Below are 18969 nucleotides of genomic sequence, written 5' to 3'. Positions count from 1 at the left end.
CGATTTAAGATTGGAAATGGAGCATCTCCTGGAACCACAGGAAACTATTAATACCATAGAGCAGTGGTGGGTGGCAGGATTTCAGTCATCTGTGTTCCACTGTTTAGTTTTTTAGGAAAATTACCTTACATATCACAGAGTTGTCGGAGCCCTACTCAGGGCTATCAGAATGTTTGAATAACTTACACCTTCCAGTAATGTACAGGAGTAAATGGGAGGTTATGTTTTCAATAGGCAGTCACTAGAAAATGCCAGCTTCTCTATACTCACATTTAAGCACAGGTCTGGTATGCAGTGGAAGACTCTCGTTTTGAGAGAAAAAATTAAGATGAGGGCTATTAAATGTAGTTTTTTCCTTTCCACAGTCGGATACTAGCACAAAATAGGCAATGAAACCAGAGTTAGACTTTTGGCAGATAAAAGGAAAGGATTGAAAGTTTTTGCAAAAGAGTGATTGTAGAATCCGAGCCTAGTAAGAAGGGACGTCATAAGCAGTGAGATTGAAATGAAAAATAACCAGTGGGTTGAAGGATGACAGTGGGTTTCAATAAGTACCAAGCGTGCTGGGGGCAGAGAAATGGGAAGAAAGGTGAAGCTTACAAAGGGGACTAAGGATTTGGAGGAAAGGCTGATGGTGTGCAGCCTTCCCTCTGACTGCGATGGCTTCAGCATTTGAGACGAGCCTCTGACGGGCTCTCTGCCTCTCAGGTACGGTAACAGCACGCGGAGCTACGCCGTTCGGGTTGGGGATCACCATACTCTGGTGCCCGAGGAGTTTGAAGAGGAGATGGGAGTTCAGCAGATCGTCCTTCACCAGGCCTACCGACCGGACAGCAGTGACTACGACATCGCCCTGGTCAGGTTACAGGGATCTGACGGGCAGTGTGCTCGATTCAGCAGCCACGTCTTGCCAGCCTGTTTGCCAGCCTGGAGAGAGAGGCCACAGAAGACAGCCTCCAATTGTCACATCACAGGATGGGGAGACACAGGTAATGGAGACGAGACAACGGAACAGAGGCGATCTGGCACGTGCTGGGGTCGGGGCTGCGCCACGCATTTGGCTGTACAGTGGGTCGTAAAGTGTTAACGGAATGAGGCCAAGTGGTTTGGAAGTTCCGCCAAGTGTGAGATGTATGTGTGTCACTGGGGTCGACGTCCTGCGCGTACTGTGGGCTCCTATTAGAACTTCAGCACAAGCAGGCTTGGGGTTCAAGAGGTAAGGATTCCTCTCTTGACTTCCAGTTCCTGAGTAGTGAGGAGGCAAAGGAAGAGAGTTGAAGACTCTACCCTAAGGCTTGAGCTTGGATGACCATATTTGGAAGCTTTCCCAGAGGAGTTTGATGAAGCTACCCCAGCGAAGGGCTTTGGTGTTTGGTGGTTTCTTTTTGTAATAGAGGCCTTCTCAAACTAGATCTGATGGAGAATTCCTAAGCATAGAACAGACCAAGGCAAAGCTGCTGAGGTTGACATGGAGGGATCCCACCCATTGGCGTTCCTCCTTCATCCCCCCATCCCTCCCACCTCTGGGTCCCCAAGCAAGAGGACAGTGTTCAGTTTCCCTTGCAGGCGAGCAGCTCTTTGTACCATCTTAGAGTTAAGTCAGTTACACCTCTTAGTACTTGCTCGGGACTGCCCTAGAAACAGCGGGTTAGGCCTCCGGGGTAGGTGCTCCACTAACAAATGACTGTTGGATAAGGAGAAATGTAGGCGGATCGCTCGCCATTAAACATAATTAATACTGATAATTGTACTCGTGAAAAGAGCATCAAATAAGTATTTCTACAGGGATAATTTCAACAAAGTTTTATTCATAAATATATAAGTATTTCAATGTTCATTTTATCCCATGCCACATTAAATCCGGGCTTTCCACTTACTTCGTTCATAGCAATGAGATATAGAACATACTGAAAAAGCATTGGGACCAATCCTGAAAGAAATCATAAAATACGGAAACATTTCCTGGATGGTACAGTAAAATCAGGTCAGAGTACACGGTGCTGATCCAGGAGACAGTCAGGTCTGAGAAAATGAAAGTTTCTGTTAAAATTAGGATTGCTTCATCAGGGACGGTTTGGCCACCTTCCTTTAGACACCACAGCTGAATTACTAGAAATGACAAAGGAAGATTTTACAGAATGTGTTGTATTAAGGATGAATTATCCCAACTGAGTAAATAGGATCAGAGAATAATAGGATCAGGAATTTAGATCCAAGGAAAAGGTGTCATGGAGGGCATAGCAATCCCACATTTTAGCCCCTCAACAAAGGAGTGGCTTCCCAATGGAGTACACCAACACCAGGTAGCTGTTGTTTCTGAATCTTTATGAAAATATTGTTTATACTTAGGATAGTTACTGTCACCTTATGTACTCACACATAATTGCCATTTAGAATTAATCCTCAAGCCAATGAAATAGATGAATCTTAGAGTGGACATGCTAGTACCAAACCAGAGTGCACCCTCAGCTTTTCAGTACACAATTCAAATACTACCGCCTGCACACATGCTTTCTTTAGGTTACTTTTCTCTGTAGTCAAGCGCATAAATGTTACTTAGTTATTCCTTTAAAAAGTCGGTATTAAGAAATAGATTGAAGTTAAGTGTAAGCCTTAAAAAAAAGGCTGGTACTGACATTACATATCATTTAGTTATCACTCACTCATTTAAGCTGCACTTATGGCACTCTAGGACTTTAAAACGGCCATTCAAGTGTTCAGTGTAGCTCTTTTCTGTAAGTTCTTTCCCTGGAAGCTAATTCTGATGATCTGGTTTGACTAGGACGAGCCTATTCCAGGACTCTGCAACAAGCAGCCATCCCCCTGCTTCCGAAGAGGTTTTGTGAAGAACGTTATAAGGGTCGCTTTACAGGAAGGATGCTGTGTGCGGGCAATCTGCATGAGCACAGACGTGTGGACAGCTGCCAGGGAGACAGCGGAGGACCCCTCATGTGTGAACGGCCGGGAGCACGCTGGGTTGTGTACGGGGTGACCTCCTGGGGGTATGGCTGTGGGGTCAAGGATTCGCCTGGTGTTTATACCAAAGTTTCAGCCTTTGTACCGTGGATAAAAAGTGTCATCAAATTGTAATTCATGGAAACCTCAAGAAAAGGTTTAAAGAATCTGCTGAAAACTTTCAACCTTCACATTAGTACTCAGAGACGCCAGCTAATGGGGCCTGAGGTCCATGTTTGTGCTTTGTGTTGTGATACAAACTGAGTGTCCCCTCTGCTGTTGGTGAGAATTTGTGATGTGAACATTTTGGGTCGATACCTCAGATAGTACTGATTATTCTCAGTGAGCGTCATTGCCTCCCCAGATCAGTTTCACTGGACACTACATTCTTTCTTCTCATTGAACCTTGTTTACCCTTCTGCCTATTTCCCAGCATTCTCTGGAGACTATGTATTTATTGATTGTGCAAAAAGGCTGTTTTTACATTGGGATTGAGAACTTATAATTGAATCAGTAATATATGAATTCATATTAAGTGCCCATATTTGACATACCCATTATTACACTCAAAATAGGCGGTTTTCTGTTTACATTAATTTTTAGCTGATTCTTTTTCCAAAGACTGACAAGAAATCTTCATACATTGAATCTCTGTAGCCTTGGTCAAAAGAAAATCAAGGCCAAAAGAGGGAAAGGAATTCTACAAACCTAGACGTAGACTGGACTGGGATCAGTGTCACAGCACATTCCTGAAGGAAGCCTTTGCACCAAGCACTATGGCAATCATGAGAAAAACATTCTACCTTGTGTTACTAGCAAAATTGGAAAGGATCCCCGGTAACATAATAAAAAACACCTTCAAGTTGTTGGATGCACAACCTGATTATCCACCGTTTGTTATCATTTCTATTCTGGTTCCTTGTAACCGCTCCTGATTTAAAGCTTGGTAGAAGTCTGTTCCTTAGCGTCATGCCAAGGACTATGACGATAGAGCGCCATCTATTGCAACTTCACAGTACCTGACTAAGCCCAGTAGTAGTCCCAGCTAAAAAAATACGCTATTAAAAATGTTTTCCTGTCCAGTGGGGCAAAGCTGTGTTGCCCAAAGGGGTAAGGACTAGCTGCTTACATGTACCCTCACAGGGCATTCTTGGTGGCAGTGCAAAACCTTTGCCCAAGTAGAAGAGGCGTGCCCCTCAGTATACCAAGTAATCCTGCTCAGAGGTTATAATGGTGGTTGAGTCCTGCCCCAAATCCCGGGTGGCTTAAACAACTCCCACATACCCAAGGCATAGATGCATGGAAAGGTGAATCGTTGGTGAGAATTTTGGGATTAGGGATGGTTAAGTGATGCTTTTAAGGAGGGACTTGACCTCATTCCCTTCTGCACCAAAAGGTGCTTTGTAAAAAAAACTGGTGCTAACCAACGGTGCTTTGCTTTCTAGTTTACGACGTTGCAGAATTGCATTGCCATGACAGGTAGAATAACACTAAAACTTCTCTAAAAACTCATGATTCTGATAGAGGAAACTTTTCAAGCATTTACAACTAGAAATGATACAACATCCAGTGCACACTTGTAGGGCTCGGGAAAAACGTGCAATACAGGTTAGAAACGGGCTGCCCTTATGATTCAACTACAAAGCCAGTGCAAGTAACACATTCAAATTTGAACTCTACCAGATTGGCAAACTTAAGACAGTCAACAGGTGGCGTACTTGAAGTACAATATTTGCTTCACAAAATATACCTTTATTTTACCTAATTTGTTAAATGTAAGGGTAACTTTTATAAGATTCAAATGTTCAGTGCACATTTGTGTAAATAAAGTGCATAGCCTTTCACCTTGTATAGTTGCCTTAATCTTTTATGTGTGTGGTGTAAAATGACTGCTCTCTCCCTTAGAGGTTACCTGGTTTTTGTGTTTTCCCCAAATGCTGTAATACTTTATAATACTCATACCACTTCCACATGCTCTCGGAACAGAACAGGAGGTAGTTTCTTCACTATTATTTGCAACTACCTTCCCACTTAATAATCAGTCAGGGAACGATGATTATTCAGAGAATTAAGCATTTTATTTAACAAGGAGGCACTCACTTATTCTCTTAAATGTTTTATAAAAACAACATTCAGACCTATATTGAAAATATTGCCTGTAGTTTCCAGAACAGTATTTGCCATCACTCCTGGATCTGTTGCAATTTAAAATCACGTTTGTGCAGTGCACAGCAGGCTGCTAAGACTTCACCACGTCACTTTGGATTTCCTGATTCCTGCAAGAGAAGAACAGCTTTATAAAACCGATCTGTCTTACAGAACTGCGATCTTTCAGTCACTTCCTATTCAGATGGCTGTTTACTCTTTGAAATTACAAATGCCAGCAAAACGGGCCAAATTGGGCCTTCCAATTCCTTAGCACTAAGATTAACTCCGAATTATGAACACAAAGGAACGTACCTTGTTATGTGTGACGTCACCCATCGGAACAATTAGTTCGGCTTCCTAGAAACATTTGAAGAATAGTCAGACCTTTGCCCAATACCCTAGCACCCTCCAGGTTTTTAAAAGTGAACAATGTTACTTGTGCAAGTCAGAATCTGATACCAATTAAATGGTGACAGCTTTGCCAATAAACAAGAATATGCTCTTCCATGGCTAGGAAGGGAGACTGCCACAGTTGGCAGGTCCCAAAGACACATGGAGACTCACAACGCGGGAACTGGCCGAGCAGCCGCACAGCGCGTACTCACCGTGTGGATCCAGCTGGTGGCATCCGCGCGCGGCGCGAACATTTCTAATAGTGGCGGGGTGGATTCACGACGGCCACAGGGAGCCGGCAGCACCATTACTGACCTTCCCGCAATCGTCAGATGCACTGAGCCTTTGCCCGTGGGACCAGGGCCCACGGGCGCGCGGCCCGGGACTCAGCGCCCAGGGCTGCACGTGGCCGCCGCGCGACCTACAGTACACCCGAGTCCGCTCGGGCTTCCCACCCTGTAGGCTGGCCACGCGGACCCCGATCTACCAGTACAAGACTCCTGAACCTCCTGCATTTTAACTACACCAAAAAGCGCCGTCTCCGTTATTGTAGCGCACAAAACACGACTGAGACCGAAGCACATGCAACACTTCCCGGACGTGAAAGACGGAAGGCGTCTGCACACGCGCTCTTATACGGCGGATGACGCTATTCCGGGAAGCCCCGCGAGGGGCGGGGTCTACGCGACCACGCCTCCGCCCCGCCCCTCCCCGCCGCGGCCCCGCCCCTCCCCGCCGCGGCCCCGCCCCTCCCCGCCGCGGCCCCGCCCCTCCCCGCTGCGGCCCCGCCCCTCCCCGCCGCGGCCCCGCCCCTCCCCGCTGCGGCCCCGCCCCTCCCCGCCGCGGCCCCGCCCCTCCCCGCCGCGGCCCCGCCCCTCCCCGCCGCGGCCCCGCCCCTCCCCGCCGCGGTTCCGCCCTCCCTGCCGCGGCCCCGCCCCTCCCGTTGGCCACACCCTCCATTGGCCCAGCTCCGTCACCACAGCCCTCGCCTCGTCCTCCCGCCGTCGGCAGCTCACGTGGCCTCCGGCTAGGGCGCGTGCGCACAGCGGGGAGCCAAAACGCGCTCGCGAGAGCGGACGGTCCTGACGCTCGGAGCGCCGCTGACTGCGGAGGTGGGGACGTTGTGCTGTTGGCGTTTGAGTCAGGCTAGTTACGTCAGGAGCACAGCGTTTCCGGAGACGCCAGGTTCCGGCGTCCCGCTCCCCGAGCTTTGGTAGGTCCCGTCTGCGGACCTGGCTGCGTTTTGTCCCCGCGGGCGCCGGTGCCCACGGCGTCGCTGTGGCCGCCGCGCAGGTGTCCGTGCTCCGCAGGCGGGCGGTGTGCTGTTTGCCCCGTGGGGTCTCGTGTCAGGAGCGTTTGCTCTGCTCCCTGAGGGCCTGGCCACCGGGTTTGCCAACGCGGGCGACACAGGGCGGCGGGGCCCGGCGGGGAGCGGGATCACGTGCCGCCCTGCCCGGTGCCCGTGCAGGGTCAGTGCATTTGCCCCCCGTTTTCCTCCGTGTGACACGGCGGGATGTGCCTGAGGGGCCTTGCGGGCAGGAGGGTGCCAGGTGTGCTGAAGGCGGTGCGGCGCGCGGGAGCTTCGGACGCGCCGCGGACCCCGGGGGACAGGGCACTCGCTGCGGTGGTGTCGCGCGCTCTGGGGACGCGCGGTCCTCCGGGCGAGCTCCGCGGGTCTGGGCCCGCCGCGTGTCACGCGTCCTACCGCCCCGCGCTCCGCCTCGCCCCGCCCGGCTGGTGAACGGGAAGGACTGTTCCCGGGCTTTAACCAAATCACGGCGCGGGGCTTTGCCAAGTGATAATTTGTGTAGCGTCTCTCACCACGCGTGTGTTGCTAGGGCTGTCATAACCAAATGGCACAGACTGGGTCGCTTACACAGCAGGAACTTACTTTCTCCCAGTTCTGCAATCAGGAGGTGTGACCCAGGGGGTCCCCGGGATTGTTCCAGACCCTCGTCGGCCCGGAGGTGGCCCTCTTCTCGCTGTTCGTTCCTGTCGTCTCCCTCCCTCTCTCTCTCTCAGGTGCACACAGCAATGCACCGGACATTTAAGCCCTCGCGCAGTGATAACCCCCCCCAATATATTACCCCTCTGACATCGTATATAGCTGTTACTGTACCACTATCTTCTTTGTGCTGTACTCCACATCTTGTGACTATATATATGTATATAATTCTAGTTGACATACAGTATTATTCAGCTTCAGGTGCGCAGCGCAGGGGTCAGGCATCCACACAGTCTATGAAGTGGCCCCCCTGATAAGTCCAGTGCCCCTCTGGCACCCTACGTGATCTTTACAACATTGTGCATTACATTCCCCACACTATTTCATATCCCTGTGACTATGTCATGACCACCAATTTGTGCTTTCTAACCCCTTCCCCTTCTCCCCATCCCTAACCCCCACTGCATTAGGTCCTGTCCTGATAACCTCATAGAATCTTAATTACTTCTTTAAAGACCTTCTCCCTGAGTACAGCCATGTTCTGAGGCACGGGGGGGTTAGGACTTCAACAAATGAGCTTGGAGGGGGGGTAACATATCCAGCCCACGACACCATCAACTTACGCTAAACTGTAAGATTTACTGAAGATTTTTAAAGGAAAGTTTCCATTAGGTTAAGGGGTTAAAATACCAATGAAGGAGAGAGAGAGAGAGAGAGAGAGAGAGAGAATAATAATTCAATATTTTATGTTGATTCAATATTTTATGTGTCAAATAATCACAATAAAATGTTAACTTCAGTCCCCATACATGTTTGCATTTTTTTCCCGTAAGAGAACTTTCAAGATTTACTCTCTTAGCAACTTTCAAATATGCAATACAGTATTATTAACTATACTCACCATGCTGTACATTACATCCACAGGACTTATTTATTTTCTAACTGGAAGTTTGTGCCTTTGGACTACCTTCAACCATTTCTCCCCCACAGCACCTCCAACCACCAGTCTGTTCTCTGTCTGTGAGCTTGCTTTCCAAGTTTTCTGCACGTCTAAAACTGTTTTACAATAAAGATTAATAAAAAAGAAATCATAATTTTGCAGTTTATTATATTTTTGTTTTAAGACCAAGTGGTGCTCTAGTGATGTTTTCAATCTACTGTTAGTATGAAATTTGTGGCTAAGATGGCAATAAATTTGTGGGAACTTGAGATCAAATCTAATGAATTTAGACACTGGTAAGCCAGGTCTTTGAGACTTAGAATACTCAGGAGAGAGAATGTGATAATAGAAGAATTAACAATTGATTGTAAATAAAGGTTGGCGTGAGGATTTTAAATGTAGAATGCAAGGTGAAGCTGTTAGCACTGATAAAATGATGGCTGGACAATAATTCAATTCTGCATTTCATACATGAACTGAAACTTTTTGTTATACAATACCTATTCTTCAACTATGCTACTCCCTACTCTATTTCCTTTTTCCTTTTGTGCTTTCAGTGTAGAAACAATCGTATTTATCAGAGAAATAAAATCAACTGTACATCTCTCATGCATGTTGAGAAGAATGGGAGAAAATATAGTCAGAAAATTGCCTGTGGGCTTTCTTTCATGTTAAAAATACTTAGGGAGCCTAAACTTGTAGTTGGTGTGTACTGCAATGTGGTGCTGCTGAGAAAATTGTGATCAAAGTATAGTGTCGAGAAGGGAAGAATGGAGAGTTCTTTCCTGTGTGTTCTGGAATATTCTTTTTAGTTCTGAACACTGTTCAGTTGTTAAAGATTTACAAGACTGCAGCAAATGCTTATTGAGCAGATCCGGCCTTGCCTCAAAACTACAGGGGACGTGAGTGACTTACAGTCAGTGAGATCACAACCAATGTAGAGCACAAAGCCTGGGCTTAGCTTTGGTTTCTCCCCATCCTCCAGGGTCAAGTTTTAGTGTGTTTCTGCATTAGTGTGTTAGTTATCTATTGCTGTGTATCAAATTAGCACAAAGCGTAGTGCACTGAAACCACACACATTGACTACCTCGCATACTTCTTGAGGATTAGGCATCCAAGGGCGGCTGAGTGCCTCAGTGCATCTCCTGAGGTGGTAGTGGGGGCGTGGGCGGGCCGTGCCATCCTGTCCCGGCTGGCTCACTCACAGCGCCACAAGGTGGTGCTGCTTGTGGGCAGGAGGCCTCCACCCCCAGCACGGGGATCTCCACCGGCTGCCTCAGTGTCCTGCTATGACAGCTGGCTTCCCCCAGGGTCACCCAGGAGAGGAAGTCCCAAAGCTTCCGATGACCTGCTCTGAGAAGTTACACACCATTGCTTGTTAGACGCAACTTATTAATTCCCACTCACCATAAAGGGAAGGAAATTCAACTCCATCTCTTAAAGAGCGGGATATAAAAATTTGTCGATGTAAGTTCAAACTGCCACCTTCAGAACGGGTGAGGCAGTGTTGCAGTTACAAGGAGTCCAAAATCTTTCTGGCTGAAAACAACAAAGGTCTGCTGCTTGTCGTGCCCTTGTCCATTTTAGAGACTCACTACTGAGGCCTTCATCGTCTGGAATGTTTCAAGAAGCATGAAGGGACAAGGGGAGGCAGGGAGCCACATGTGCGCTGAAAGACTTCCATTCTGAAGTGATATTCGTCACATCGCCTCATAGTTCATGGACCAAAAGGCAAGCTGTGTGGCCACACATAACTCCGAAAGGGTGGGGAATGGAGCCCTACTATGTGCTTCGAAGGACGAGGATCAGAAGTACCAACGAGCAGCAATCAGGATTTCTAAACATGCTGTCCTATAATCTTTTTTTACAGTTAGTGTTATATGTGCCGTTTCCTTATTGTCATTTTTATCTAAGTATGTTTGAGCTGTCTCCCTACTTTTCTGATTCCCCTTTCCCATCAACTGAGTATATTCCTGAAAGACGAATTTCCTGAAATACCATTTTCTCTCTGTCATTTAGTCACTTGCTACAGACAGTGTGATGGCTTCCCCATGATGATCAGGTCCAATCCCTCATCCCTGGACAGCGTACAATGCATGTTACACCTCACATGCTTGTTCCTCATTTTGTTGATGCTATTTCGTAGCACAGACTATATGTGCCACTCGTCCTACCCATCCATTAAGACCCATCTCAGTTATTTGTATTTTACAGGAATCTTTTCTCTACAACTTCCGTGTATATCGATCTTTTCCCTCTTTTGCCAACCTTAATATTTATTCTTTGTGCCTTATGTTGCTCATCAATAAATGTTTAATGAGCTCCTACTATATGCCAGGCCCTGTTCTAAGTGCTGGGGCAGAACAGTAAGCAAAACAGATGACATTTTTTACAGAGCTTATATTTTAGTGACAGAAAACAACAAGTGAGACTATTAGAGTTCTGTCAGACGAGCAGCACTACGAGGAGATTTAGTGTGTGTGTGCTTATAATATATAGAAATGTCAAATCCCAGTGAAGTGGGGGAAGCAGGGAAAACTGGCAGCTGCAAGCATGAACTGGAATTCATGAGAATGGACTGTAGTGTGCGCTGATTCCTCCCAAGGATCCATCTTTGGTGACGGAGGTGATTGGCAGGAGGGTCTGGTCCTTCGTCACAGACCCATCGTGCCTGAAGCTGGAAGAGAAGCTCTGGCAGCCACTGAAGAAGGTACAGACCTGGGAGCTGCCCCACACCTGCAGGTGAGCCAGCACCTCAGTGCCACCTGCACAGCCGGCCAAGTCACCTCATGCACCGCACTGCCCGCGCAGTGTGAAGTCTGCTGCTGCTTCACTTCCATCTACCTCATCTCATGCAAAACATCCCTCGTGGCCCACTATGCCCGGGGCTGTTCAGGGAAGGAGGTGGACATGCGGTACCAGCTCAGCTAGCTGACAAAACACAGAGTGACCACGATAAATGAAGCACATGGTATGTTCAAGTCGGTAAGTGCTGTGGAGAAACATACAGTGAGGAAGGGATGAGAAGCACGTATTTGGGGGGTAAGGGTTGTGATTTGAAGCGTGTTTGGGGAAGGTCCCCCTGAGAAGGTGATGTTAGGTCACGGACTTGGAGCAGGTGAGGGAGAGGACGATGCTGATACCCAGGAGATGCCCCAAGCACGGGGCCTCCTGACCGGTGCCCACCTGGCGTGGCACAGCTTTCTCCAAGGCTCCCCGTGAACCCACCGCACACCCCTTCCCCCCCCATGGGATCGCCTCCCCTGGAATGGCGACGTGATGCCATGCCACTTGTGAGATTGGGTTATAAAGGACTCTGACTGTGTCTTGCTACCGTTCTTCCTCTTGCCTTTTTGACTGGCCTGCCTTAATGAAGCCAGTCGCCGTGTGGGAGAGGCCTGTAGTCAGCATCCTGTGAGGGCTGAGGCCGCCATGTCAGGCCAGTGGCCCAGAGGTAGCTGGTCCTCTCAGCAGCCAGGTAAGTGAGCTTGGAGGTGGAGCTGTGACCAGTCAAGCCTTGACACAACTGACACACAGCTGTTGATTGTGTCTGTAAAACCCTGAAACAGAATCCCACTAAGCCATACCTGGCTTTGTGTGCTACAGACTGTGTGACATGCTACTGTCTTCAGCCAGCCACTTTTGGGATAATTTCTTATTCAGCAATCGATGACTCAGACTTGGAATGTTCCAGGAACAAAAATTAGACCTGTTTGGCTGGAGTGGCATAAGCATGTAGGAAGTGGAGTCACAAAGGTAGTAGGCTACCTAGGGCCTATCGTTGTATGGTTTTTAGGGTTGGTTGGTTGGTTGGTTGGTTGGTTGGTTGGTTGGTTGGTTTTGAGCAAGCTCAGCAGCCATTGGGGAGTTCTGAGTAGAGGAGTGACAAGATCTGACCTGGGATTTACATGTGCTTTTCCAAAGCTCTGTTGAGAAGAGCCCCAGAGTAGTGGTCGGGAGGGTTGGAGCTGGGAAACCAGTTCAGTGAGTGCAATGATACAGCTAAGGGGATGGTGTTGGCTCAGTGGTCCCCAGAGAGGAAATAAATGGTTTGGTTCTGGATACATTGCTATGGTCAGTATTTGATGACAGATTGGCTACAGGATATAAGAGAAAGAGCTATAGGATATGGGAGGAAATGGCTCCAAGGTTTTTGGCTATGTGCTGAGGTGAGGGCGACTGCAGGAGTAGGCAGAGGGGATGAGCCCTCAGGAGCAGTGTCATACACAGTGACACTGTTAGCCATCCACGCAGAACGGTCAAGGAGGGAGTTCAATGTACAAGCACTGGGTTTCAGGAAGAGGTCTGGGCTGGAGAAACAAATATGGCAGCTGTCAAATTAGAAGACACTTAGAGCCATGGGATTGAATGTTCGTACCATGGGACAAAGGATAGATAGCCAAACAGGATCCAAGACTGAGCCCTTGGGCATGTCAACATTTACCTATCAGGAAAAATATCGGGAAACAGCAAAGGAGATTGAGAAGGGAGGTAAGGAGGAAGTCTGGTGGACTGTGTATCCTGAAAGCAAAGGAGAAAGTTTTTCAAATAAGGGCATGATCAGCTATTCGTGATGCAACTAAGATGGGCGTTGAGAAGTGACCACTGCATTTACCAGTATGCAGATCATTCGGAATCCTGTCAAAAACAGTCCCAGGGACAAGGGGGGAGAACTGGAGACCATGGATTTGTAGACCTCATTTGAGAAGGTATAAAGAGGAAGAGAAACGGGACAGCACCTGGAGAGCAATGTGGGATCGAGCGTGGATTATTTTGGAGCATGGGAGGATGTGAAGCATGTTGGTATTCTGAGGGAAAGACCCAGGAGAAATGGAAAAGTTGATGCTGCAGGAGAGATTCTGTGAATTCCCTGGTGGATGAGGTGGGATCTGTGCACAAAGGAGGCCTTGGCCTAAGCTGGTCCAAGTCGTTCATCTATGGAAACAGGAGTGATGGGTACAGAGGCTGGTGGGTGAGTGGTGTGATGCTTTCAATGTTCTCTTCTACTTTTTCCTTTGCCCCCGTTGAGTAATAGAAAGTTCATCAACTGAGAGTGAGGATGTGGGGGGGCGAGTGTTGAATATTTGAGGAGAGAGGAGATGATATAGTTAGGAGACAGTGAGAATGGACTAGGAGATGTAGTAGGATTCTCGGGCCATCTTAGGAGCCCACTTGGGTTCTTGTAATGAACTTAAATTCATTTAAATTTTAAAATTAACATGATTGTGTGTTTTCTCCACACCAAGCTCAGCTGCACAGGTGAAAAGCTGACAGAGTTGGAATGGACTAAGGTTGGGGTTTGCCAAGACAGTAAACAAAGTGAGAACGTAAAGCGGGTGTGTGTGCAAGGGTGTGCTTGTGCTGATTTGCTGTGCAATCTAAATGAGACAGGGAGGGACGGTCACATGAGCGGAGTGAGGGACATCAAACGGTACGTAGGATTCGTGAACTCTGAGGTGAGGTGGTGAAAGAAGTTTTGGAATGGCGTACTACAGGAAGTGACTCCATAAAATATCTGGGAGGTTTACTTCATATGGAAGTTTCCTCCATATTTACTGGGAAGTTTCCAAGCAGCACGTGAGCGTTGTAGGGATTGGCATGGTGCATTGTGGAGCTGCCCAGGTATCCTGTGGCCTTCAGTTGGCCTGCATCACCTCAGAGTGATGGCGTGACTTGGTTGTAGAGATGCATGTTGGTGAGATGTTGCACTCATATTCATTAAATATTGAACATCACAAAAGCTTGACTTTTTCTATCTTTCCTTCTCAGATGGCTTGTGATCCTTTACCATTGATTTAATCTATTTACTAGTGAGGCTGTTTTTTGTTTGTTTGTTTTTGGCTCACATCCTTTATGCAAAAGATTGTTTATTTAATACTTAATATAGCAATATATGACATTGAAAAGAAAGCAATTAGTACTGTTTTGGAGGACTTACAGACTAATTTTTGTAAAATATCTAATTCTTTTAAACTGGACATATTCAAATAATTGAAATTTTAATGACCATTTGCTGAAAAGTCCCTATTTGTTTTTCTTTACTTTCCCTTATAACATAATTTATAGATGTTTCATGATTTACTCTAGTACTCAGATTCAAAATTCCTTTGATCCACTCTCTAGAGAGATTCTAGATATCTATATTAGTGATAAGGTAAGCTTATGTTTATATAAAACAAAGGAAAGAAAATTAGAAGCATCCAATTTTTATGATCCACTAGGTGGCTCTGTTACCCTATTATTGGGTTCTGAGTTTAAAACCCTACATACAGGTTTAAAATTAAATACAATCATTGATTATTGTGCGTGGTTGTGTCGATGTGGATATATGCAAATGTCAGAATATATGATGATTCTCCCAACCTGTCCTTCAGACTCCAGTTTTATATGATAAATATTCATAGTGAAGATTGAAAACCTTTGATTCTACTAGAAGGGAACAGCTTTCCCCAGATGGAGATTCTAAGACTAAAATTGAAATACCACAGACCTTTTTCTCATATTCAAACTTGATTTATAGCTTTTAAAAATATTACATTAATCTAATAGAATTTAATTCATTTCCTGTTATCTGAAGTGCTTGATACTTGTTAATGCAGAGTGCATCAGAGCAGACAGTGATTCTGTTGGAGGAATGTAATATCTCTGCCAGAGGGCAAGGATGTAATCACAGTCATCTTACCTAGATGGGACTTGCTACATGCCATATACGCAATGAAAGTTTGTTGAACGGGAAAGCTGGGATGATAAAAGTGAAAAACAGAAATCTGGGAAATTATACACAGTGTTCAAAAGGAAAGGTGAATCGCAAGATTGTTATATTAAAGCAAAAATGACAAATATTTGGCCTTGGGCACATCTTACCTCTGTGTTTGCCAAAAGTTTTAAATTGAGGGTTTTTTTTTTATTTTTTGTTTCTCCTTTGAGAATTTATTTCAAATTTTATAATGGAAATCATTTCACAGAGAAAACTTTATGACAAATTTTGGGACTGATCTCTACTGGTCAATATTTATAATTGGAATAGATTTTCACTGTTTTGGTACTCAGTATTAGAGGTTTATATCTTCATGAGGCAATAAGGACTGTATTGATTACTTTCTATTTGATCCTCAAAGAACTGATGGGACTTAAATATATAATGCTCTCTGAAAAATTTAAGCTTCAGCTGAATCTAGAAATAACTTTCTTTTTAACAAGTAAAATAAAAGACTTCAGATGATCTACGAAACTACTCCAGTTTAATTGATAAGACGTTCTAGCATTTATTTCTTAGTTCTATGCAAGTAAATTTATAGAAGCCAAGTAGAATTAGAACCAGAGAAATGACTTTTATATTTCTCTAATTAAAAAAACCTTTTATTTGTATAATAATTTATGTATATGGATAATATGTCTTAGAAATCAGAAGAGTCTTGAAAGGAATCCTTGGAATTCAGTAAATTTGACAAAAGCAATAAGAATTTTTGAATATTCAACATTCTTTAAGGCACTGGGCAACAATGGCTGAGAAGGGCTAAGGAGGGAAAGTGTGTGAAATGAGAAAAGGGATCTGAAAAGGACAGTTACCTGTTATCACCTCCAGGAGGTGAGAATGACCTCACCAGCTAATGTCTACTGAGTGCTGCTCTGCTCACTAATGAGCTCATTCCATCTTCACGGCAGTTGTTTGTGGATGTATTGTTATCATCTCCATTTAACAGATGGGCACAGTGAAGCACAGAGCAAAAACGTGGTTAACCCAAGGTTGGGTGTGGGGTCTCAGTGCATCTGACTGGCTCAGAGTTCACATTCTAATTGGTGTCATAGTGCAAAGGAAAAAGAATGAGGTGTAATATGGATGGAAATCTGGCCTCACATCTCAAATTTTTGCCTTTGCTTCTTGTGTGACCTTGAGAAAGTTATCTATTCTTTCCAAAACTGTTTCTTCACCTGTGAAAGGAATCTAGCAATATCCCCCTTTAGGTATTGTTGTTAAGATAATTTATAAGAATAGTTTGGCAAACAGAAAACAGTCTATCAAGGTTAGAGCTGTTCTGTGTTTTTTTCTTTTTTTTTTTTTGGTTTTACATTTGAAAATCATTTTGTTAATTTTAATTATTTGTTAGGAAATTGTTGTTATTTAAAGTCTGAATTCGTTTCTCATTATTTAGAAGAAAGACATAGAGTTGTAATTCTTTGCATGATTGGGGAAGCATATATATGTCTTTGATAATCAAATGTATTGATTTGAAAAAATTTATGCTTTTTTCTAACACTTAACTATAAGAGAATATGCAATGTTAAAGCTATTATCCTTTTCCCCAGTTATTTATTACTCAATGAATTCATTCATTCAACAACTACTTATTGAGCACCTATTGTGTGTCAGAGACTGAACATGTGAATGTGGGGATAGACCAATGGGAGAAAACAGACAGTTACCTGCCTTCAGGAAGCTTATTTGAGTAGGAGACAACAGATACACGTAATGCAATCATTAAATTATATAGTTACTTATTAGATTATAGGTGCCGTGGTAAAAAATTAGGCCAGGGTCTTAGGGTCTTGGGGGTGAGGAATGCAGGGGAGGGGGAAGGGTGAATTTTTATATGAGGTGGTTGGCGTTGGACTTTTTACAAAGATGACATTTGAGCGCAGACCCAAGTAAGTTGCAGGAGCTAGTTCTGTGGACCTTTGGGGGAACATCAGCAGGAGATTCTGAGGGCGTTGGCAAGAAGCCAGGGCAAGTGTTGCAGAATAAGGGGGAATAAGAGAGGCTGACATCTTGAGGGCCATAGATGACGGTCCTGTAAGGCCCAGTACCCTTCCTGAGAAGGAGAGCAATTGCAGGGTTTTTAACAGAAGAGTGCTGGGACTTGACTTGGAAAAAGGTTGCTTTGCGTGTTGAGTTGACAACAGGTTGTAGGGGACAGGGAGGGAAGCTGGGCTAAAGGTGATGCTATGTCAGAAGAGGGCGGCTGCAGTGGAGTCAGTGAGGAGTGGTCGGTGTGGATAGACTGAAGACAGAGCCCACAGGACTCTGGACAGATTGGACGTGGGGTGTGCTAACGCAGAGAGTGATTTAAGTCTGCGCCCACACAGAGGGCAAAATCCTAGCAGGCTGGGTCAGTAGGGTGTGCGCACCACAGGGGGGACAGATAATTCTGGAGGAAGACCACACCTGCGGCTGTGCTCCGTGTGCAGGCCCAAGCCCACCCCTTCCCTGCCCGGCCCCTCCAAGCAGCGCAGACAGGACCGTGTGCTTCTCTGCCACGAGTGTCCAGTGTTGCCAATTGAACTGGGAAGTAGCGCTTGCAGCATGGGTATAAGTTCCATAATCTACAACCTGGGCAGAAATGTAGCTTTCTTTAGTAGGTTTTCAATGGCTGTCTCCATTCAATATACGTTTCATTACTTTAGGGAGTTTCCAGTCTGTTTTAGGAAAATCCAGTCAAATTCAGGCTTCTTGTCTCCCTTTCTTCCCAAGGTGGTCATGACAGTGAACGTAAGGTGAGAGGACACCATCGGGGCCCCAGCCATCATCTGTCCTCTGCTGCCGTTGGATGACCCTCTCCCCACCTGGTAAGTGGCCTCTGCCTTCCGTGGTCTGGGGCCTGTGCCTACGGTCGTCTGTGCAGGTCACTAGTGTCCTGGTCCCAGCCGCCCGGTCCCTTTGGATCTAAAGGCCTGTTCTCAGTGGCCTTGGCAGTTTCCATGGAAAATGGGAACTTTATGTGTTCTTCTGCGCCACTGTTGATGGCTAAGCCTTGGCTTTTGGTGCTTAAATTACTTCCAACTCCTATGCCAGTGGCTCTCCCACTTTCTGGTCTCTGGATATCTTTACATTTAAAAAAAAAATTATTGAGGCCCCTAAGGGCCTTTGTTTATAAGGGTTATATCTATTAATATTTACTGCATTAGAAATTTAAATTAAGGAATTAGAAAATATTAATTAATTAAAAAAATAAGAGCAAACCCATCATTAATGTAGTTTTAATGAAAAATAATTGTTTTCCAAAACAAAATGAAACATTAGTGAGACGAGTGGCACTGTCTTACCTTTTTGCGAATTTCATTAATGTTTGATTTAGTAGAAGACAGCTGGATTCTCATATCTATTTTTGTGTTCAATCACTATGATATGTTGTTTTTGTTGAATTATATGAAGAAAATCTAACCTCACACAAATAATATATTTGTGAAGGAGAGGTGTATATTTATGGCCTTTTCAGATAACTAGATATTTTTCTTTGATATTACACTAAAACTTGACAAGTGGTGTTTTCTTAAATGGTATTTGTATTGTGGAATCTGAAATCAAATCAATGAACTTTTCACATTCTGCTATATTAAACACTATTATTTTACCTTGCCCTAAGAATGGGTCTTTTACCATTATAATGACTGAACCACATCTAGTTATTTTGTAACTTCATGCTTGGGTCATTTGGAAAATATGGGTTCACTGAGTTACCCAGATGTTTCAAATGTTGACACATTTTATTATATAATATCAGAAAATCATATTTGGTAATGTTACCATCAATCTCATCAGAAAGAGTCCTTAAATATTAGACCCCTGTTAAGCTCCTGGTAGCAGATACAA

The 18969-nt window shown here is 45.2% G+C and overlaps 1 protein-coding gene and 1 long non-coding RNA gene across 6 annotated transcripts in view; one reads left to right on the top strand and one right to left on the bottom strand.

Annotated features, from left to right (window-relative positions):
* PRSS12 (serine protease 12) overlaps positions 1-4805 on the top strand; it is a gene marked incomplete at its 5' end in the record, with an annotated part of 101687 nt that extends 96882 nt beyond the window's left edge. For all 5 annotated transcript variants that reach the window (XM_081077143.1, XM_081077144.1, XM_081077145.1 and 2 more), the window contains 2 exons: positions 709-989; positions 2783-4805. In XM_081077143.1, the coding sequence (XP_080933269.1) occupies positions 709-989; positions 2783-3090 (589 nt within the window). In that variant the 3' untranslated portion in view covers positions 3091-4805. The remainder of the gene's footprint in view (positions 1-708; positions 990-2782) is intronic.
* A 208-nt stretch (positions 4806-5013) lies between these two features.
* LOC308509152 lies at positions 5014-6103 on the bottom strand. The gene is made up of 3 exons (XR_013995135.1): positions 5709-6103; positions 5416-5460; positions 5014-5231 (listed from the first exon to the last, which is right to left on the bottom strand). It is a non-coding gene; the product is annotated as an uncharacterized lncRNA (long non-coding RNA).
* Between the last annotated feature and the right edge of the window lie 12866 nt (positions 6104-18969).

Source organism: Rhinolophus hipposideros (genome assembly GCF_964194185.1).
Source record: "Rhinolophus hipposideros genome assembly, chromosome: 16".
In the NCBI taxonomy this organism is placed as follows: domain Eukaryota; kingdom Metazoa; phylum Chordata; class Mammalia; order Chiroptera; family Rhinolophidae; genus Rhinolophus; species Rhinolophus hipposideros.
Note: the sequence above shows the minus strand (reverse complement) of the source record. Positions and strands in the feature narration are given on the sequence as shown.